A 23,865-nucleotide genomic window follows, 5' to 3' on the forward strand; every position below is an offset into this window, starting at 1 on the left:
TAACTTGTTTCTTTACTCACAGTATCTTTTCAAATCAGTATATAAAGATTTATTTTATTCTTTTTTGCGGGGGGACATTTAAAAGATTTTAAAAAATAAGTCATGTCCCTTTCTATTTCCACTGAGTGCCTCTTGGGGATTAGTTTTATGTCAGCACATTTTTTTTTAATGGCAGTGTATCATCATTCTGTTAGTGCGTGGGCTGTCCATTTGAAAAACTGCTCCCATTTTGATGAGCTTTTAGGTTGTCAGATTTTTGTTTCAACAGATACTTGTACAATGAACATGCTTATACAAGTATATTTTTGTGTACTTATATGAGTAGATAGATCTGCATGGTAAATTGCTAATCATGAAATGATGGGAACCAAAGAGTATGTACATTTATATATTACCATATTACCCACCATAAAGACTGTGCTAATTACTGTTTTTAATAGAAAATAGTGACTTTTTTAGGAAACACCTTGTTATTCTTGATGATGTTAAAATTGGAGAAATTATTAAGCAGTGTCTTAAAGGTCAGCATAGGTTACTTTGTGGAGTAGAATAGGCAAGTTATATGGGCTTTCCTCTGTGTATATGTTTGACTCATTTTTCCTGCCATTTCCAAGTGACATTTATCAAGGATTCCACTCTTACAGTTAACAAAAAGTTATTAAAGGGATGTTTAAGGAGATAAAAGCTTTTTCACAGGAGGAAGTTTAGTTTTAACCCACCTGGTAATAAAATTCCATTTGGCAATTCTTGAGCCTGATGTCATTTTTAGTGTCCCCGCTGTGATGGTCCCTTGCCAAAAAAAAAAAAACTTACGGTAATGTTTTTAGTCGAGTATAGAATCTTGTCCTTGTGTGCTGGCTAAATGTGATTTCATTTGCAAGCTGGGCCTCAGAGTTAGTACCCCAGTGATGCCAGAATGGCTCCTTAGTGACGTCAGAATGGAGGCAGCCTGCACACACTGAAGGTGCGTCTTCCACTGCTGCTGAAAGAGCAAGGGGGCTGCGCAGTGATGTTAGAATACCTCCATGTGCTGCACAGGAGTGAGTAAAGGGCAACAGGAATCATCATTTCAGTGTCCTTGGTGGTAGGAAATTCTGTGTTTGACATAAATTCATTTGAGAAGATTATTTTTCTCTCCCAAACTAAAAGACAGTGTATTTATTGACTTAATGAATTATAAGATTATAATGCATTGTAATCAGTGGCTCCCAGAGGGCCTAGAGGTTTAAAAAGCATGAGGTCCCTAGCAGGTTTTGGCTAGTAGAGACATGCTTCACCCCCCTTTTCCTTTCATTTAACTTAAAAGGTAAAGTAAATACTATTTTAATCTTTGTGCTCTTTGGAACTATCTTTTGGTTTTGGGTGATTATTCATTATGCCTCAAAACAGCCTTTTGGTTTAATGGTGCTCAGTAGTGGTGCTAATTACAATCGATACTCATAGGGAGCATTTGCGTGTTTCCCAAAGCCTGCCTTCCTGTGCGTATGGTCACGGGAAGACCATGTACCTATGGTGAAACTGCATCTTTGTCATTATCTGCTTTTAATATCCGTAGTTTCTCGACGATGACACCGCAAGCATTGCGTCTTCTGGTTGTGCCAGCCGTGGGCGAAGGGACAGCGTGGTGAGCGTGTTCTGCATGCAAACACATCGAATAAGTTTTAAAATTGCAACACTGTGTGATCACATGAAATCTATTGCAAACTGAAATTTGCACTTGACAAAATGAGCATTCTCTTCAAATTTAGTTTATATGAATAATTTACCTTCAGAAATGTATTCCTGAGAATACATTTTCTCAGTGGGCTGTGTAAGCTTTCCTAATGACACCTCTTATGTGCTAGTCATTATGTACTTGACGGATTTTCACTTTTTATTCTTTGTTGCTGTTTTATGCACATGCATGTATATGCACAGTTCACCAAAAACAAAAAATCCTCAAACAAGATTAATGTTTCCACATTCTTTAAAACTCATTACTATGGATTACAAATCATGCTGCCATTAATTAGTAGTTTTCTTTGCTATGTATTTAACTATTGTTTATATGTCTTTTAAGACCTGTGAATTTTTTGAGTTGCTGATGGCAAAATTTAAAAATATTGTCTTAGAATTCAACTAGAGTTACAGTTGTAAAGGTAAGAAATAGCTACATTAGAATATAAATTATGTGATTTCAGGTTATTTTTTTTTTTTTGATGAAGCAAGGAATTTTACAGAGAGCTGATGACATTTTTTCTATATTAAGAATTGATTTGAAAATTACATTGAGGAGAATGGTGTGTCAGCTTAGAGCTAAAAGAAAAAAAGAGAGCCCAATAACTGAGAGGCTATAATTCCGTTAAGAAATTAGAAGGCCATTTACTTTGAGTCATGTTTTGTGAAAGATTGTGAACCCAAGTTTTTCTTGGAAAAGGGTAACAGCAAGAGTCTGTGAGCTTTGTTGCCAGAAATACAGTGATTGAACTAAGACAGTTTTGGTTCCTTGGCAAGCCAGGTAGTGCTCATAATCACGGCTGAAGAGGAAAGAACAGTCCCCGCCACCCGCAAACACCCTGGAAAGTGATGGAGTGGAAGGGGCAGCAGCTTGGACCGTTGCTCCAACCTATTAGTTGCGTTAATAGTGATTTCTTTATTTATTATTTTTATTTATTTCTTTCTTTAATGAGCATGTAGTAACTATCTTTGTAGGTAGGCTTAATATATCACGTAAATGAACTATCAAAATTCTGAGATGGTGGGTACCTTTATAGTATTATATGTAAATTTAAGTTGCATTACTGTTACTGAAAACAAGAATACTATTGTGTGATCATCTCAGCTCTTCATAAAACTTCGTATTTGTAAGCCTTAAAGAAGGCATCTTTGTGGATGGGCTTCCAGATTCCTTTCTGGAAGAGAAGAGTTTTTGAGCTAGGTAATCAGACAGAGCCGAGGTAAGCAGTAGCTGATGAGTGAGGTAACAAATGTTCATTGATTAAAGCAATTATCCTTCAATAAAAAGAAAAAAATGTTCATTGTTTTTTAATTCAACAAATGCTTATGGAGTGAGTACCAGTTATATATGAGGCACTGTGTTAATTGCTGGGAATAATGTGGTATGCTACACAGGCCAGATTACTGACTTCATGGAGCTTACATCCTAATGAAAGAAATAGGGGAAAAAACTGGTAAAGGAAGGAACAAAAGGAGAAAGTAAACTAGAGACTGTGAAGAGAAAAGCAGGTGACATGATAGAGGACATTGAGTGGAGTGTGTGTCCCTTCGGGATGGGGTCATCAGAGAAGGCGTCTCCTTCTCTGGGAGGTGAGCTTTGAGCTGAGAGTTCTTAGGCCAGTGCCAACGGCTAAGGTGGGAAGAGACTGTTGTGTTTAGGAAACCAGAAAGACGCCAGTGTAGTTCCTTCGTTGTTTTGTTCTACAGTTCCTGGTCCTGAGAAGTATGAAAAAGAGGAAACTGTGGAAACTGGGTAAAAGGCACAATAAATACTCTGCAGGTAGTTCTGCATTCAGCATATATGTGCTTAACAGAGTCGACAGCTACAATGCATTAGACATTTGTGGAAAATAGTAGAGGCTTTAGGTAAATGCTGTCCTAGAATCCCTCGTGGTGAGGGTGATGCTCCTCTTCAGGCAGTAGATGATGATCTCTGTAGCATAGAACTCTGACTAAAATTAATAAGAGTTTATTTTAGGGAGCTGTGATGTCATTTTGGAACCCTTTACATTTCTTTCTTACCTTCTTGAGTAAGTAATCACAGCACTTCCCTCATTTCATTTCTTGATACTTTATCACACAACAAAAAAGGTTTCCCCTCATATGACAATGTTCTTATCGTTTTCTTCTCTCTCTCCTTAATGTTAAAGCATCTCATTTTCTTCTAACTGAAAGGTTTCTGCCGCTGATTATTTTAGCCGCTCCAATCGTAGGGGGAGCGTCGTCTCCGACGTGGATGACGTGAGCATCCCAGATCTGACCAGCGTGAGTGCAGCGCATGGGGACCCACTGTCTCAGGCTTGTGACTAACAGCTAATACAGTAGCTATTTTAAAATCAGAATTTAATTTGAGTACACTAGCATTGAATAGTTTTTTGTTTTGTTTCAAAATGTATACATTGATATGTTCTTATTTTTTTAACAATTTTTCCTATGGAAATTTTCCAGAAGCAGCCCGAACAATTATTGATATTTTGCTAATTTTGTTTCATCTGTTTCTTCCTCTTTCCCTCCTTTTTTTCCCTGAATTATTTTAAAGCAAGTCCCGTACATCATGCCATTTTCCAATAAATAGTTCAGTATGCCTCTCTAGTTAAGAACTTTTTTCTTATTTATTGTATCAGACCTAACAAAATGATAAAAAAAACTCCTTAAAACCATCTAATACCTTTCCCATATTTAGATATTCCTGATCGGTCTTAAATTTTTTCTTCTCTTTTCATTTGGTGAATCTATAAATTTTTAGGTGGACTTTGAAGGTTGAACAATAAAATGCACTACTTAGTAAAATGTCACTAATTAACCATAACTGGGAAGAATCCGAATAGATGTAAACATTTGGATTGTGGCGTTGTCTTTGAAGAAGTGCCTGCCCGTTGCTTTCACTTCATTCTGTGTGCTCTGTGCTCAGTCATGTCCAACTCTTTGCGACCCCATGGACTGTAGCCTGTCAGACTCCTCTGTCCATGGAGTTCTCCAGCAAGAATACTAGATTGGATTACCGTTTCCTCCTCCAGGGGATCTTCCCAATCAGGGATCGAACTGTGTTTCCTGAACCCCCTGCATTGGCAGGCAGATTCTTTTACCACTGGGCTGCCTGGGAAGCCCTCACATTCATTGGGAGCTGCATTTAGGAAAGAGTGTCCAGTAGAAACGCCTGGAGGCATTTACCTTAATGAAGGAACCCACAGCAACAGATGTCTGCCTGCCTGGTATTTCTAACAGCCTGATTTTCTGTCTGTAACACCTCTCTGTTGCTGACATTAGTGTTGTTTTTGTGTTGTTTTGCCCTTGAACCAACAACTGCTCTAGTTATCAACTCTTTGAAGCAGATGAGGCAGAGTTTCTTAACAAAAAATTAGACCCTTTTTTTAATGAAGAGATAGTTCTTTACATTTAGCACATCACAGATTGTATTTAAATAGCTACTTCTGAATGGCTGATCCTAGAAAACAATTCCAAGTGTGGTCCTCAAGTGTTCCAGATTGTTGGCTCTCAGAGCTGGCTGAGCAACAGCCCCTGTCTTGGCTTTCATCAGATCAAAGAATCTCTTTGCACCCAATAGAAGACTGGCTCCCAGGTCCTTCACCTGAAATATTGCCTATTTTATTAATTTGCTTATTAACCTGTTTTTTCATAGATATAATCAGTTTAATTTATTATGTACACCCTTTCTCTTAAAAACTTTGACTCTGTTTAGCACCTAATGTGATGTCTGAGTTACTGGTTAGGTCCTTTTTTAGGTTTATTTCTTCGCAGTTTATTTTAGTAACTTATACAGAAGTGAAAAGATTGACTTTATTTTTAAAGTCTTGCACTGCTGCTTCTAATCAAATAAAACTCTTCTCCCAGTAATTATCTACACATTTTAATAAAAATTATACATATTTAAGATACATAACTAATGATTTGGATTTGATACACATGTATATAGGCTTCTTGTTGTTAATTTAGTCGCTAAGTCGTGTCCAGCTCTTTTGCAACCGCATGGACTATAACCTGCCAGACTCCTCTGTCCATGGGATTTCCCAGGCAAGAATACTGGAGTGGGTTGCCATTTCCTTCTTTAGGGGGTCTTGCCGATCCAGGGACAAACCCTGCATCTCCTGCATTGGCAAGTGGATTCTTTACCACTGAGCCACCAGGGAAGCCCCCATGTAGGCTATGCATATCAAGTCATGCTGTGCACCTTATAACATAAGCACAAGATTCTCCAGAGCATTAGTTGGTAGACTTGGCCAGCACCCTGTTTTATAGCCTATGAGCCGCAGTGATTTTTATTTTTTCCTGAATGGTTGTCTAAGTACCTATGTAATATCCTTAATTTTGCCTCTTAGCACAGCCTAAAATAATAAAGTTTGTTCAAATGCCTTAATATAATACTCTTATCTCTTGATCACACAGTATATTGGATTTATGATATGGGTGACAGAAGGGTTGCTGCTTGCTGAAAGTGGCTCTCCATATCAGATATGCATAGCTCAGTTATATCACATCTCCAGTGTTCTTTTAAAAAAGAAATATAATTTAGAACAAAATGCATCTTTATTTCTAAACAACTCTTTCTATTTCTAAACAACACTTTCAAATGACGGTATTAAAATGTATTCACAACTAAAATTGTTTCCATTCAAAAAAATTCCGTTATGTTTTACCATTTTAGTAGGACAAAATTATCGGTCACAGTAGTCATATGCTGAGACATGGCCAATGGGCCTCTTCATCTGAGAATAAGATATACCTTTCTTTGAAACAGAGGGTTTCGAAGATTTGACAAGATATGTATTCTAAGAATGGAGAAGGAAATGGCAACCCACTCCAGTGTCTTGCCTGGAGAACCCCAGGGACAGCAGAGCCTGCTGGGCTGCCATCTGTGGGGTCGCACAGAGTCGGACACATATTTTTCATGTGCTAATTTCAACAAATAATCATGGAGTTTGGACTTAAAGAGAAACGATCTGTGTTCTATGATGTTAAGAGCAAAGCATTTTCAGATTTCCCCAGACATAGATAAGATAAAAGCATTTATCACCGAAATATAGAAAAGATGACAGTTGACACTTTGTTTACTGGTTGATAATTTGAAATTCTTGAAAGCAGCAGTGAAGTTTGCCATCATGTGCTCTTCTTTGCAGATTAACACGAATGTAAAATATTAGAAGCCTGTTAGCTAGCTTTCCATTTCCAACTATCAAGGAAACCCTTTTCTCGATTGGAAAAATACATATTTAATTATTTAGGAATGTAATGACATAACATGTACTTGAAAGTTTTTGAGAATAGTAAGCTGTCGTCAGTACTCATAAGCAAGTTCTGAGGTCTTTACTAATGATTTATTTTCAGTCTTCTTTTCTATCTCAGTTTAATTTGCTTGTTTTACAAAATTGTGGCCATATAGTATTATATAGAGAGCCTTTGTTTTCTGACTTTTCATATTACTACATTATTCATTTTTTCTGTGTTATTCATAAACAACAATTTTCGAAAAATCAGCCATAGTCACCATGTTTTACATTAGATCCTCAGACTTTATTTATCTTACAGCTGCAAGTTTGTACCCTTTTACCAGCAGCATTTCCTTCTTTTATACCTTAGCATATTAAAAATGACTCCATTTTATTCTGTTTAAGACCCTTTCCAGGGTCTGGTGGAGTCTGGGTCATCATTTTGAACACGAGCTTCTTGTTGCAGTGCAGCTCTGTGGACCTCCTGGGCATTTAGAATACCAGGTTTCAGCTCGCTTTTTGTCTAAATGGAAGGCTGGCATAATGCAGCACGAGGAGGAGAATTGGGGAGTCTCTGGCCAAGTCACTGCAGCCAAAACAACCGGGCTGCGGTGGGGCTGCTCTCAGTGCTTCTGCTGCTCCGCAGTCTGAAGCTTGGCGCGTGGTCAGCCTGGGTTGCGGCAGTCCTGTCAGAGGAGAGTGACAGCAGGAGAATCAGCCCTGTGGTCGACTGGGTCACTCATGCCCCCTCTTAACTGTAAGATTTCGCTCAGGTGTCTGCCTGTTAAGAAATGGATGGGTTGGGGGTCATTTGTTTGAGAGCGATTTAAGGGGACAGAATTTCAGATGGACCTGGAAGATTGTTTCTGAATGCTGCCTGTTTTTCTCTTTAACTCATTAGAAGAGAGTTGGAAGGTACTCTAAGGAGAATAAGGCAGTCTATTTAGATGTAGTATTTCTTTTGTTCTGAGGAATGACACGTTAAATATTAAGCAATATATTTTTACTAGTATAGACATGAGGAAGGTAATTCCTTCTTATGGCAGTATTTGCCAACATGAAAAACTATTGTTACTGCTTGTTTAAGACCCTTCATATGTGACTTTAAGAAGTCAAAATGAAGTAATGTCCATTCTTTTTTAAGGGTATTGTAGTAAGAAGCAGCAAAAATAATTCAAAGGCTAAGACAGGATTTATGTTCTGATTTAGTACTTATAGAAAAAGGTGTTTACTGAGACAGAAAATGAACATGATAAATGTAATTTTTAAAAAAAGAAAACTTTCAAATATGAGGAAGTTAGAGTGAAGTGATCTGAACTGAGCCAGAAATAATGATGTTTTGTGTTTTAATAATTAACTGAGGACAGTTTTCACATCTCTTCTCTAGATTGGGCTGGAAGGATTATTGGTCTATAAGTTGGGGTCTGGGTATGTTTTCATTTAGTTAAATTTCTCTGTGATTTTTTTTTCTCCCTAGTGGTAATTGGGGCAGTATATACAGGTAAATAATGGGAAAAAATTGACAAAACTCAGATCTGGATCCAGCTCTGGGATTTAGTTGTTCATCCTTCAGCAAGATCTAAAATTTCTCTTTCCTCAGCTGTACAGTCAGAGTTTTAGGCGAGACCTTTAAGGTCCTTCTCTTCTCGAAACACTGACGGAAACGACCATAAGGCCTGTCTGTGAGAGAGGATAGCTAGTTATGCCATCTCCAGACAGTAGGATACTACACAACTGTTAAATGAGGTCAGCCTGTAGGCGCAGAAGAAGTGTAGTTCATTTATTCACTCATCTGACAAGTTCTCAGTCCTTCTGTATGCCAGGTGCTATTCTTGGTGTTAGGAATACAGAAAAGAACATACAGACATGAAGTTTACATTAAAGAGAGAGATCAGATACTAAATAGATTAATAAGTATCATGGGGTCAGGGAGTGATAAATGCCATGAAGAAAAATACTTTCTCTAATCTCTGAAACATGGTGAGGGAAAAGAGAATATATGGGATGTGCTTGGGACACCACTGTTAGAGTTTTGTAAAGACTTGGGAGTAGATTGCCCTTGAGGGAAGCACATGCCCTTTGTGCTGTCTGATTTTCTTTTTTTAGATACTTGTGCATATATTAGTTAAAAAGCAAAAACCAGAAGCATACAACCAAATCCTCGGACTGTGGAGAATGTTTTTGAGGATACACTTAACATGCTGTAGTCCAGTCTGAGCTTTTTTGGCTAAGTGTGCTAGCCTTATCTGTGTGTCCTGTGTACTAATAATGTAATAAAGTTTATTGGCTTTTGGTTTTATCAGACTTTTTCTTCTGACATATATGAGTATTTTTGTGTGTGTGTAACTTTTGCAATGCTAGAGTTTACATTTATATGTAGTTTTCTTTTAATTGTTTCAAATACCATGAAAAGAAAAATCTATGCAAAAGTTCTAACTTTTTTCATAAGGATAGCTTGCTTACGCTGTCTTCCTTGAATAGGAGTTGAAGTTAACATCTTGTCTTCTGTGTCCCAACTTTTATTTCAGTTTTAGTATGTTTACTTTTAGGATCCAAATATCAGTTGAACTTGGAGAACTCAAATGGTGTCACTTCTTTTTTTCTTCCCCCTTAAAAAAATCAAAAGGCTCAACATCTTTTCTGATTTTTATCTCTGTTCTTTTCTAGTTGGATGAAAAATCTGATAAACAGTATGCTGAAAATTACACAAGGGTGAGTATATAAATTCCTAAAGAAATTAAGTTCTCGAGGTCACTAGCTTACTTTCTACTACTATTTTATTCTTGATTTTACAACAGTTTAACTCATGGAGTTACTGTTCCTTTCTTCATCTACTTCCTGTCCTTGACCCCCAAATTCCTATGCACTTGAATCATGTGAAGCCTTGGGAAGAGAGGAGACACTGCATTTTATTTCCTTGCATGTCACCTCTTAAACTTGTGGCTGCTCTTTTGATTTTCGGTCCTCTAGAATTTCATCCTGAGAAGAAACCATTACAATGGTTTGCCAGTTCTGTCCAGTAGAAATATAATGCAAGCCACAAATGTAAGCCACATGTGAATCTTCTAGCAGCCACACTAAAATAGTAAAAGGAAACAGATAAAATTAATTCAAATGATATATTTTATTTAACCCCTATGTCCAAAATATTTTAAGCATAATCAACATGAAAACTTATCAGTGAGATATTTTACATTCTTTTTTCCACATCAAGACTTCAAAACCTGGTGTGTATTTCACACCTGAGAAAGAACTCTGTGTTTGGAGCAGTCACATTCCAAGTGCTCAGTCACCGCATGTGGCTAGTTGTCTGCTGAACTGTCTGCCCAAATCTCTGCCGTTTATTAATTCAGGAGCATCATCCACAGCTGAGGGCAAAATGCTGTTGCTCTCAGCTGCAGACAGTGTCTCCAGCTTTTATCAAAAAGTGTTAGGAAAAGAAAAGGTTCTAAAGAAGCAGCTTCAGGAACCTGATAATTAGCATACCAACAGAGCATTCTGGAACTGTTCAAAATCAAGCTGATGTCCTCACCCCAGCGCTGTTTACAGTACAGTAAAGATAAACTTAGAAAACAGACAACTCTTCACACGAACTGTTTCCTTCTTAGTGATTATGAATCCTAGATTCCAAAAGAGTGAGCAAACGCAGTTGTGCTGAGTATGTCTGGGCCCATCTCTGGGTAACCCCCGTTTCCCCCCGCCCACCAAGTCCAGTCTGAACTGCTTGTGGACTGCATTCGGTAACTTCTTATCCACACTGCGTTAGAGCTCTTCCTGTCACCCTGCCCCACTTTTAGCTTCCACAGCAATTTATTTTTAAAGAATTAAGACTTAAAAGTGTCATCTGTCTTTTTCTCTAGCCTTCATCTCGAAATTCTGCCTCAGCGACCACCCCTCTAAGTGGAAACTCATCCAGGCGAGGAAGCGGGGATACCAGCAGCTTAATAGACCCAGACACCTCATTAAGTGAATTGCGGGTAAACCGCCATTTTGGTTTGCTTTTTATAAACATTTTTTATTTTTGGCTTCTTTGTAGTATACTAGAACCATTTAACATTTAATGTGACTTGGTAGGAAGGAAAGAAGTATGAGTCCTTTAAAAAAAAATTGTTAATACAGTTCAAGAATGTGACTAGGGTCTGAAAGGAAGGAGATTAGTTAATTCTCTTCTATTCTCTTTCCTGAAGATTTGATGGTATTTGGAATGAGCTCTGCTAGTTTACAAATGCCAAAAAAACTTTCTAATGTATATAAAAGTCATCCTTTCAAATAATTGGCCACATTTTAGATGGAAAATATGTGGATGTACGGGAAACCAGACTTTGGGGGTTATTAGTCTTTTGAGCCATTATAGTATTATTTGGCTGCTTGAATACAGTTATCGCTCAGTTTCATGATAAGACAAGTATGATAATATTTGGGATGACAGAAATACCTGAGTAATGAAAGCTCATTTAACCCATTAGTTGAGCCTCCAGTCTCATTAATAACCCTTTCAAGATATCTATGAATGTCTATTTGCTAAGCAAGCTGTTTGTAAGGAACGGGGCGAGGATGGTAATAAAAACTGCATTTATTCATTCATTCAGCATATATCGAGCACTTGGCCCCATAGGTTCAGGCAGTAAAACATACTTTGGAAACCTGAGGAATTCACTGTTTCACATGGAAGACAAGTGGATATAAACCAGTAAAGCCAGGTGGTGTGGTACTACCATAGTAGCAAGAGTAAGGCTGTTAAGGGAATTCAGAGAAGCATTGTCTAAATTGGAAGAGATAATGAAAGGCTTTTCAGAGGAGACAAGGAGTGAAGGAACAGTAAAAATTAACCAGGCAAAGAAGCCGAAGCGTGAAGGTGTTCTCTGATAAATTCAGAGAACCAGAAGGTTATCTGTGTAGCAGAGTTGCCAGAGGATAGGATGGAAAGTGGGGATTCGTAATGGATGAGAGAGAAAGCTGGAGGAGTACTGATGGGCCACATCTCAAAACACTTTGTGTGGCCGCCTGAAAGGAATTCAGGTTCACCCTGACGACAGTGGGATAAGAAGCAGGGAAGCGCTGCTATCGGATTTGCATTCCTAAAGGTTGACCACAGGCTGGAAGAAACCTTGGAGGCAAGAACTGTTCCTCTGTGGTTGAACAGTGGGGAGGAGATGAGCAAGTCAAAACTGTAATGGGAGGAAATGCAGGCAGCTTCCTCTGAAGAGAGTGTTGGAGACTGGAAGTTGATTGGCCAATAGTGTTAAGAGAGGGTTTTTGTTTTCTTTTAAAGGCAGCCTTAGTATTTATTTTCATGGGTTGGATTGAGCCAGTAGAGAGAGACCCTGAAGTTAAGAAAGGAGAGGAATAACTGAACATAAAGTGCCTGAGTAGGTGAGAGGAATGTCCAGATAAGGTTGGGGGGAGGTGGGCGCCCCTTCCCCCGACACAGTAGAGGAGGAGGGAGGGACCGTCGGTGACCCAGTCAGATTGCAGGCCGTGAGGAGCAGGAGTCTGCTGTGTGATACGGGCAGCTTGTACAGTGGGCTGAGGATTAGCAGAGGCTAGGGGATTGCTGCAGTGGCAGTGGCTGTGCAGGAGGCGGCCCAGGTCACGCTGGCTCTGACTCTGAAGGGGCCCTTGTTGTTGAGCTCTTAGTACCAGGCAGAAGCATGGGGGACGCAAAGTAAATAAGCTCAGCTCTTGCCTTTAAGTGCTGTTTTCTAGTCCAGCGAAAGACAGGAGAATAGGGCCTTCCAGCGTCAGACTCAGCTTGTGCTGCCATTTACAACCTCTTGGAAGGAAATGAGCTTGTATGTCCTAGTATCTGGCTCCTAGTAGGCCCTCTCTGGTGGCTCAGACAATAAAGAATCCGCTTGCAGTGCAGGAGACCTGGGTTCTATCCATGGGTTGGGAAGATCCCCTGGAGAAGGAAATAGCAACCCACTCCAGTATTCTTGCCTGGGAAATCCCCTTGGACAGAGAAACTGAGCGGGCTACAGTCCATGGGGTCACAAAGAGTCAGACACAACTGAGCGACTAAGCACAGCACAGCATAGGCACTTGATAAGTGTCTGTTGAGGGAACTGAGGAGTAAAAGACAAGCCCACCGGGGAGGGAATGAAGAGGCAGGGGAAATGTTTATGTGATATAACTCTGTGCAGCGGGCCATTGTTCCTGCCTGTAATTGTAGTTAGGTTCAAGGGCCTGTAGCTGTTATTTCCAACCTAAATCAACCATCCAGAATAGATCTTACATAGCAAGGTTGGGTACAAGGGAGACAATATTTTCCATTTAGAATTTGACCTGCTTTACTTTTTTTATAAGGATTATGGTAACATTTGGAGCAAAGACTTTTGTCATCATTTAAATGGTGTCCTCAGGATAGACTGTCTCATTTGACATTGTATTTAAAAAGGTTTGTGTTTAATTTCCCTCCCTTTATTTCTCTTCCTCCCAAATGAATTGTGGGCAGTAACCAAGTCATTGGAAGACAACTTGGTTCATACCTGGTTTTACATTTTTTAAAAACTTCTGCATAACTCAGTAAAATTTTCAGCTTGTAATTAATTTGCTACATATTTTACTAGTTCTCGGTGAAGTGTTATACTCAAAATTATTTAAATGATTTATACAATTTTCAAAATTGTGTTTTAAAAACTGTTATAAGCGATAGCTTTTGTCCATACACAGCCCTGCCCCCATTTGCTAATATTGCTTCAACAGGAGTCAATGCCAAGAAAATTTTTACTCTGTTGAATTGGTTACTCTAGGGCCTTCCCAGCCGCAGCATCACCTGTGCTGTTTGGAGTGGAAGCCACGTTTGTGTACTGTGACTTCTCTTCTTTTGGTCTGGTCTATTCAGAAGTAATTCACATTTTCATGAATCCTTTGAGACTTTGCGTGTGGTTTTATGCAATGGTTCATTCCTATGTCCTGCAGGATATCTATGACCTTAAGGACCAGATTCAGGATGTAGAAGGGAGATACATGCAGGGGCTTAAAGAACTAAAGGTATCAGGGCCCTCTCTGTAGCCCAAGCATGCTGTCTGTGCGCAGAAGTGTCAGTAACGGTGGTTTCACGGGTTCTCTTAACCCCACTGCACATGGCTTTACTAACAGTGTTTGTCTTTCAAGCATGTGCTTAACCTGCAGTGAAAGGCGAACTTCCAGTCTCTGCTGATATTTACGTGTGTGGTGTAGTTGGTGGAATATTCAGCAAAAGGTAGCTGGACTCAGTTTTTAAACCTTGTAAAATGCTTACATATCCCTTGTGTCTTAGCCTTACGAAATTGAGTTAGGCAAAAACCTAAGAAATGTTCTAAGAATATTTTTTTTATTGAGAATTAAACCTTAAAATTCTTCCAAGCTAAATAAAAGAGCATTGCCTATTTCTGTCACCAAATGCAGTCAGTGTTAGAAATAGGAGGAAGAAGCATCTGAGAGAGAGAGCATTACCGTAAATAACCCCTGTGGTGGAAAGACCCTGAAGCACGAGGACTGTGTTTTGGTGTTGTTTTTACATATAGGTCAAAAAGGGTTACACACATTCAGTGCCTTAAAGAATTTGGAGGCAAATTTAAATAGGGATCTTCCCTGGTGGCTCAGATGGTAAAGAATCTCCCTGCAATGCAGGAGACCCAGGTTCAATCCCTGGGTTGGGAAGATCCCGTGGAGAAGGGAATGGCTACCCACTCCAGTCTTCTTGCCTGGAGAATTACATGGACAGAGGCTATATTCCATGGGGTCACTAAGAGTCAGACACGATTGAGCAACTAACACATTCACTTTTTACATGGTGGCAAGAATGGCTACCAGTTTTCCAAAGAAGTGTAGGTGTGTGGCAGACCTTTTAATTATAAATGGCACTTGATTATCATGCTCTTCCCTGTGTTTCCTTAAGAAGTCCAGGTCTAATATTATGAATTACTGTAAGTTTCTCTGAACACAGGTAGTTCCCTATTTAACATAGACACCAGGCCTCTAAAAATGTGTAAACAAGGCATTCAGAAAGGTGACTTGGGCAATGCCCCAGGAGCACAGTATGAACCTAACAAGCAAAGGCTTTGCTCAGCTGCCCTGGCGTGACTGGACTTGGGCCAACTACCAGCCAGAACCTTCATGCGGGTGATTGTGGCCCAGAGGCACACAGTTAAGACTCAGGACCAGAAAGGGGGGGAGGCCTGTGGAGAGCATTCCTGGGGCGCCTGGACACCACGGACAGCCGTGTGTGGGCACTGGTGACATCAGGAGAACCCCAGTCAGTGTGCCTGTGTGCTCCCGTAGCCTTATTGCTCTCCTCTCCAAGTTTTGGAGCTATGACTTGGAAATATCTTAGATCAAGGGAACAAATCCAGGACTTTTCAGTCAGTACATTCATTTTAAAGTATTGAGTGTAACATAATGTATCAGGAAAGCAAATGATTGAGAGGAATTCTTACTTGTTTTTCATTTTATTTTGAACATTTTCCTCTTTTTGACCTACCATTTATTGCATTCTTTGAAGGATACAGAAAACAGATTCACCTTATTTGAAACTCTGAATAGATAAGACCCCTTTTCTTAATTCATAATTAGTGTATAATTGAACTTGACTTCAGATTATGTTTATCCTTGAAATGAGTCTTTTAAACAGAAGAAAAAAGTCATTTACGAAATCATCCAGTTGGTGGGCAAAGCACAGTGGTTGTCGGTGTACCTATATCCTGTTAAAAAAGAATGCTGGGTCATTGCTTATGACATTATTCTCAAGTACGTCTGCCTGTGAGGGGTGTTTTCCCACTCCAACTTCCATCCATCATCACCTGGATCTCATTAATAGCACAGATTGCTGGATTCTACTCCCAGATTTTCTCATCCAAAAAGTCTAGGATGGGGTTATTGAAAATTTGCATTTTTAGCCAGGTCCTAGATAATGTTGTTGCTTCTAGTCTAGAACCTACACTGAAAATCAATTCCTTAGATACATTTAAGTAAACTAATTCCTTATGGGTATCACTGTGTGAACTAGATTAAAATCATTAAAACTACTTGACACTTAAACTAGTCCTCTGTGGTCTGTTGTTTAAAGAAAAGTGACTTCCATACATTTTATGTCAGTTTTACTTTATATGTTGTATCCTTGCAGCTGCTGCTTACACTGCCTCAGATTCTGGTGTTCATGCAGTCACACCCCATTTTGTGTGGGACTGAGTTGTGAGGATGACTTTTCTTTTTCTTTTTTTTTCATTTTTGCTAGTTGTCTCTAAGATGGATCAGAATCATTCCAAATTCTGTACTGTATGGAGTTGGCCTAAAAGTTTGTTCATTTTTTCTGGGAAAAAACCCCAAAACATTAATATACTCCTGATTTGCAAACAGTTAAGTGTATGTGTTTGTGTATCTTTATTAAGGTAAAATTCACATGCCATAAAATTTACCTATTTAAAGTGTACAGTGTAGTGGTTTGGTTTTTTTTTTGCATAGTCACAGAGTTGCACAGACATCACCAGTTTTACAGTATTTTCATTACCCAGAGAGAAACCCCATACTAATCAGCAGTTGTTCTCCATTCCTTCACTCCCAGACCACTAGTCAGTGTTGTCTTTTGTGATTGACTTTTTACTTAATGTTTTCATCCATGTCATAAGATTCATCCATGCCATAACATGCATCTGTGTGTGTGTGTATGTATGTGTGTATATATGTAAAAATTGCTGGGTAACATTCCAGTGTATAGATTTACTACATTTTGTTTATCCATTTATTAGTTGATAGGCATCTGAATTGTTTACAGTTTGGATCTATTATGAATAATGCTGCTGCAAACATTTGTGTCCAGTTTTTTGTATAGATATATCTTTTCATTTCTCTTGGGCAGATTACCTAGAAATAGAAGTGTTGGGTCATATGGCAGCTCTATGTTTAACATTTTGACTTGCTGCCAGACTGTTGGCCCGAAGCAGCTGCACTCTTTTACATTCTCACTAGCAGTGTATGAGGATTCTGGCTTTTCCATTTCGTCACCAACACTTGTTATCTGTTTTTTTGATTATGTTTACTAGCCATCCTATTAAGTCTGGAGTAGTATTTCATTATGGTTTTGGTCTTATTTCTTTAATTAATGATATTAAGAATATTTTTATATTCTTTACCATTTTATACCCTCTTTGGAGGAATATCTGTTCACATCCTTTCCCATTTTAAAATTGAATTGTCTGTCTTTTAATTCTTGATTTCTAAGTGTTCTTTATATATTCTAGATACAGGTACCTTATCAGACATAAGATTTACAAATGTTTTCTCCCATTTTTTGCATGGTCTTTTTTATTTTCTGGATGATATAGTTTGTAGCATAAAAGTTTTTAATTTTTATAAAGTCTGTTTTTTTCTTTTGGTTTCATGTCTGAGAAACCACTGCCTACTCCAGAGTCATAAAGATTTACTTCTGTGTTTTGGGGAAAGAGTTTTATAATTTTGGCTTTTAATTTAGGACTGTGATCCATTTTGAGTTAATTTTGGGGTATGGTGTGAAGTAGGAGTCCACCTTTATTTGCTTGCATGTGGATCTCAGTTGCCCCAACATAATTTATAAAAAAAACTATTTTTCCCACTGAGTTGTCTGGGCACCCTTGTCAAATATCAGTTGATCATAGATGTGTAAAGGATTCTGGACTCTCAGAACCCTCAGTTCAAATATCATTGCTCTTTTATTTGTTAACATTTGCATCAGCATTTTAAAAATACAGAAGTGATGATCTTTTTCTATGTGAAATGTTTTTCTTTTTAGCTTTAAAAAGTTGCTGGGTAATAGTAATCTACCAAAATAGAAGCAGCTATTCAAAAATAGACTGTAAGCTATTTTAGGCAGGAAACTTTGAAGTATATAAAAATTTAGGCATTTAGTGGTAGCACTTTTTGGGGGGCGGGGAGGGGGGCTCACAGCCGAGCTTATGTTATCTGAGTTCCCCAGCCAGGGATTGAACCCAGGCCCTGCAGCGAAAGCATGGAGTCCTAACCACTGGACCACCAGGGAATTGCCCTGGTAGCTCTTTTTAAAAAAAATAATTGTTTTTGTGTCGCTTATTTTAAATGGCTAATATTTGAATAATTTCCAGAGAAAATGTGGATACATTTATTAATATCATGGAGAAGAGGAAAGTACTGAAAACACAGATCCAAGAAATGGTGAAATTCAAAGGAGTATGAAATTTGCTTGTATAAAAAGAGGCTATATTCCCTGTCATTGCATTCAGAGTACCAGATAGCTTGTTGTTGAAACTGCAGGAGTACCATTTCTGAAAACGTGAAGGAGCCTTCATTTTGTGACTGTTCCCGTGACTCCTCCGTGTTGTCTGCATGTCTTCGTCTTTCAGAGGCTGCACCGCCGCTTGTTTCCTTGGGCAGCGGAGAGCCCAGGGAGTGCTTGCAGTGGTACTCTTGGCTTTCTGTCGTCCTCCTGCTTCATGTGCTTGTTACTAAACAGCGTTTCCAGAGCTGCTTGTATTTTGCAAAAATGCATCTTCATGTGTCTGTGCCAGGGCTATAGGTGATGGGTATGTTTGAGATGTTAGACTGATGACTCTGACTTTCATTTAGGAGTCTTTATCTGAAGTGGAAGAAAAATACAAGAAAGCCATGGTTTCCAATGCACAGTTAGACAATGAGAAGAACAATTTGATATACCAAGTAGATACCCTAAAGGATGTTATTGAAGAGCAGGAGGAACAGATGGCGGAATTTTATAGAGAAAATGAAGAAAAATCAAAGGTAATTTGCTCATTTTACATCATGCCTTTCTCTGGGGTCAGAAAATTAAAACCTGCTATTTAAAAAGTACTGTTTTCTTCTGTAAAATGGGGCCAGTAATACCTACATCATAGTTCTGTGGTGAGGGGTTAATGATTATTACTGCCTATAAAGTGTTTACTTGGCACATAGTATGTGTTCAGTGAATGGTTGTTAGTATTATCGATGAAGAATAAAGGAGAATTAACATTTTTTCTTAAGTACTGGGTTTGATGGAAGAGGCCAGGGTCCCGGGGAATGGTATTTCCCTAAAAACGGATTGGTGCAAGGAGATCGACAGAACACGAGACTGCCATTCCTGGAATATTCTTTTTTAATTTTTATAAGATTTAGTTTATTTTCATAAGGGGGAACTTATCACATCCTTTAGTTTCTGAAAATAGAATGCAGTTCAAATTTTATCTTTATTTTCTGTCTCTTAATTTGACAATTACAGTGAATTACTTCTTCCTGTTATAACTGGAACTCCACAAAGCTCCAAAGGCTTTCAGTGAGATGGCTCGTTTTTTCTCTTTTCTTTTTTTCTTCTCTTCTCTCTTTTCTTCTCTCATTTTTCAAGAGAACCTGTTTTCTAAATGATTGGGGAGAAGTCTTTAACCAGTTATTTGGAAACAACAGTGTGGAGATGTGGATCAGAAATCAGCAGATGTTTTCTTTAGCGATTTGTAAGCTATATTGTTAAAATGTGCAGATGGAAAATAAAAGCCACTGCCCAAGGCCTGGTTTTGCCTTTTGACAGCCGCAGGAAACAAGTTGCATTCCCTTAAAAGTTTATTGGATTTTTTAAAAAGTGCTGAAATCAGCCCAAGCAGAACAGATGGATATTACTATGAAGAAATAAGTTGCAGTACATTGTATTAAAAAAAAAAAGAATTTAGGAAATGTGCTTTGGTGAATTGTTAGAAGCAATAACAATCTGTATTTGTACATAATAAAGGGAGAAAAGGTGTTAATATAACCTCTAAGGGACCCACATTATTACTGTAGACTCTCTAGGGATTTCTTGAGGACTGAAAATGCTCATTCCAGTCTGTTTTTGTCACTTCTACAAAGTGTCACGATGTATTTGCAGCAGGGTTAGGGGAAGGTGACTGCAGCCATGAAATTAAAAGACGCTTACTCCTTGGAAGGAAAGTTATGACCAACCTAGATAGCATATTCAAAAGCAGAGACGTTACTTTGCCAACAAAGGTCCGTCTAGTCAAGGTTATGGTTTTTCCTGTGGTCATGTATGGATGTGAGAGTTGGACTGTGAAGAAAGCTGAAGAATTGATGCTTTTGGACTGTGGTGTTGGAGAAGACTCTTGAGAGTCCCTTGGACTGCAAGGAGGTCCAACCAGTCCATTCTGAAGGAGATCAGCCCTGGGATTTCTTTGGAAGGAATGATGCTAAAGCTGAAACTCCAGTACTTTGGCCACCTCATGTGAAGAGTTGACTCATTGGAAAAGACTCTGATGCTGGGAGGGATTGGGGGCAGGAGGAAAAGGGGACGACAGAGGATGAGATGGCTGGATGGCATCACTGACTCAATGGACATGAGTCTGAGTGAACTCCAGGAGCTCGTGATGGACAGAGAGGCCTGGCGTGCTGTGATTCATGGGGTCGCAGAGTCAGACACGACTGAGCGACTGAACTGAACTGAACTAGGGGAAGGAAGGCTGAAGAGGCAGAGTGCAGGAGATTTTTAGGGCAGCAGTGGAAGGAAATGGCAGCCCACTCCAGTGTTCTTGCCTGGAGAATCCCAGGGGTGGGGGAGCCTGGTGGGCTGCCATCTCTGGGGTCGCACACAGTCGGACACGACTGAAGTGACTAGCAGCAGCAGCTATTCTATATCATACGTTGTACATGTATCACAACTCACAGAACGTACAACACTGAGCATGAACTCTAATGTTAGCTATGGGCTTTCAGTGACAGTGACATGTCAGTGTAGGCTCACTGATGGCAACAAATATATCCCTCTGGTTTAGGATGTTGATAGCGGGGGAAGGCTGTTCTGGGAGTGGGGAGGGGGCTCAGGGGTATTTAGGAACTCTGTAGTTTCTGCTGGATTTTGCCTTAAACTCCTCAGAAAAATAATGTCTATAAACAAAAACAGTAGGATAAGAAGACTTGCATCTAGATAAGGTGATAGAGGTTTCTGGGTGTTTTCATATTGATGACAGCGGCTCATTGACTATGTGGTGATGTAGATGGGCTCCTCTTTGATTCTTCCTGTATCTCATCAGCCAGTTTTGGAGAGTCCAAGCCATCGTACTTTTCTTAGTCCTTGGACTCTCTTTCTACCTTGCCACACATTTTTCATGTCTGCTTCTGGCTCTTGCTTCTAACAGAAGAAAAGCTCATGCTGTGTATTGAATGGTCAGTACTAAAATGAGTTCTTATCTATCTACTCCAATGACCTTGAGCATTAAAAAAAAAAAAATCCCTATGATAAGCTGTTTTAACCAACTTCATTTTCCCTCCTGTTATTTTCTAGGATATAGAGATGTCTTAGTATACATAGAGTTGTGGGGTTTTTTCAGTTTGTTTTTGTTTCTAAATCTTGTGTTTTTGACTTTGAAAAGTCTGTGTGTGTTTTTTTTAATGCCCTGGGAATCTGCTTCAAATACGGTGATGTAGAAGACTTTGTGGGCATGTCTGTCTCTGATGCACCTTCAGCCCAGCCTCTCTTCTCCTAAACAGATACTGCCTCATACAGGAGATGTTCCTGTTTCCTTTACACAGCAATATTCATGCCACCTTTCAAAATGTCTTTCGTGTTTTCTGCTGGGATTATGGTAACTGCATCTTACGTATTGTGTCTATACTTCAGGGACAGAATGCCTGGTTAGGAATGTCTGCATTATAGTAGGGAATTCTTTTTCTTTTTTTCCTTTCCTTTTTTTTTTTTTTTACAGTTTATCTGAGATATAACAAAATGTTCTATTGCAGATTTTAAACAGACCCGCCCCCCCAAAAAAAAGAGAGAGAGAGAAGCATATCATGAACTTTCCTGAACCCCATCACTGACCCCAAACAGGCCATCAGTGCATAGCCAGTTTTACCATGTCAACTCCCCCCACTCAGTTTGTTTGAAGCAAGTCCCATATTTTAATATGAGTTTATTATTTTATTTATTTTTGGCCACACTGTATGGCTTGTGGGATCTTAGTTCCCTGACCGGGGATTGAACCCAGATCCTGGGCAGTATTAAGTACCAAGTCCTAACCACTGGACCGCCAGAATATTCCTGAATTTAATATGAATTTAAACATGTCCTCTCTTTTAAAAATATAATGGCAAGACCTTCATACTATATATATCCTGTCATTGTTAAAATTTCAGTTGTTTCAAACGTGATAAATGATTTTTCTTTTTTATACTTAGAGTCTTGGTGAGTTGCACACATTGGAGTTGGCTGTCACGTCTCACAGATCTCTATTTATAGGTTTCCTTTCATCTCTTTTTCTCTCTTGTAGTTTATGGGTTCAAGAAACTGGACTGCTGTTCTTAACAGTTTCTGACAGTCTTGGGGATTTTGCTGTTTCATTAACATGGTTCTCTACCATGCTCCTTTTTCTTCTGTGTTTCCTATAAATAGTTAGGTTTAGAGGTTTAATCACACGCGGGTTCAGTCTACTTCATAGGTTCTTTTCCTTCAGGAGGCCCAGGTATAGGGCATCTCTGTGATACTGCAACAGGGTGTCTATATCTACTAGTTGATTAGGGGTGGCAAAATAACATTCTGTTTTTATCTTTACTGTTTTATTTTTCATCATTGTTTTAAAACAGCTTTATTGAGATAAAATTCACATACCATATACTTCATCTATCTTAAGTATACAGTTCAGTGGGTTATTTTGCATCTTCACAGACAAATGCAACCACAACCAATTTTGGAATGTTTCATCACGTGAGCAAGCAGCCCCGTACCCTTCAGCAGTCCTCTCGCTCAGCCCCTCAGCCTCGGTAACCACTGCGGGTTCTCCTCTCTGTCTCTGCTGTAGAGTTAGTTGCCTTTCATATCAGTGGAGTCATATACTATGTAGTCTTTTATAATTGGCCTCTTTCACTTTGGTTAATATTTTCAAGGTCATCTGTGTGGTACATGCATCTGTACTTCGCTCATATTTATAGCCTAATATTCCATTGTATAGATACATACCGTGTTTATCCATGCGTGTATTGATGGACATTTTTTTTCACTTTTTATCTGTGATGAATTATGCTGCTGTAAACATTTGTGTACTGGTTTTTTTGTGGGAACATTCGTCTTTCTTTTAAATATTATACCTAGAAGTGGAATTGCTGGGTCATCCGGCAGCTCTGTGTTCAAACATTTAAGGAGTAACCAGGCCCTTTTCCAGGTTGCAGCGCCATTTTCCATTCCCTCCGGCCGTGTGTGCAGTTTCTGATTTCTCCAAGTCCTCACCATCACTTGTTCTTATCTGAGTTTCTTCCTCGCCATCCTAGGAGATGTGGCTTTGGAATGCATTTCCCTGATGACTAATGATTTTGAGTATATTTTGATATGTGTAATGTTTGTACATCTTCTATGGAGAAATGTCTGTTCAGATCCTTTGCCCATTTTTAAATTGGATTATTTTTGTGTTATTGCATCGTTAGAGTTTGTATATTCTAGATCCAAGTTCCTTATCAGATACGTGGTTGGCAAATATTTCCTCCCATTCCATAACTTGTCTTTTCACTTGACTCTGCTTTATTTATTCGTGTAAATTGCCCCTCATCCCTTATTACTCAGTGAAACAGTTTACAGAGGAAAGGCAAGATAAAAGCATGACTCTTTTCCTTTGTTTACAAGTTTTCAAAATAAGAAATGTTTAGCATCCTCTCACAGTGACCAATTATTAATTATTTTTTAAAAACCATTATGAAGGGAGGAATTCGTTTGATGATTTCCATCCACTGTAGCTTTATTCTTACTGATTTTCAAGTTGTCCCACTTTTGTCTAAAGTGAACATCTTCAGGTTGATTCCCAAGTAATTTCGGCCTGAGTCTGATTGGCTCTGATAGCTTCTTTGCTGTATAGTGTAAGCAAGTTTTCAGGGCTTGTCTGGTACATTTTCTGCTCCAGACCTGAATCGGCCGTGAGCCCGGGGAGCCCTGGCTCTCTCGCTGGAGCAGTGTGGGTGCTCGGTGCATATGCCAGTGTTG

The 23,865-nt window shown here is 39.0% G+C and overlaps 1 protein-coding gene across 27 annotated transcripts in view; it reads left to right on the forward strand.

Annotated features, from left to right (window-relative positions):
• LRRFIP2 (LRR binding FLII interacting protein 2) overlaps positions 1-23,865 on the forward strand; it is a 108,936-nt gene that overhangs the window by 64,886 nt on the left and 20,185 nt on the right. For 12 of the 27 annotated variants that reach the window (XM_005222411.5, XM_005222418.5, XM_005222420.5 and 9 more), the window contains 6 exons: positions 1,556-1,624; positions 3,892-3,981; positions 9,609-9,653; positions 10,802-10,918; positions 13,863-13,934; positions 18,498-18,668. In XM_005222411.5, coding sequence (XP_005222468.1) covers positions 1,556-1,624; positions 3,892-3,981; positions 9,609-9,653; positions 10,802-10,918; positions 13,863-13,934; positions 18,498-18,668 — 564 coding nt within the window. 27 annotated transcript variants of the gene reach the window in all.

Source organism: Bos taurus, chromosome 22 (assembly GCF_002263795.3).
Source record: "Bos taurus isolate L1 Dominette 01449 registration number 42190680 breed Hereford chromosome 22, ARS-UCD2.0, whole genome shotgun sequence".
Taxonomy (NCBI): domain Eukaryota; kingdom Metazoa; phylum Chordata; class Mammalia; order Artiodactyla; family Bovidae; genus Bos; species Bos taurus.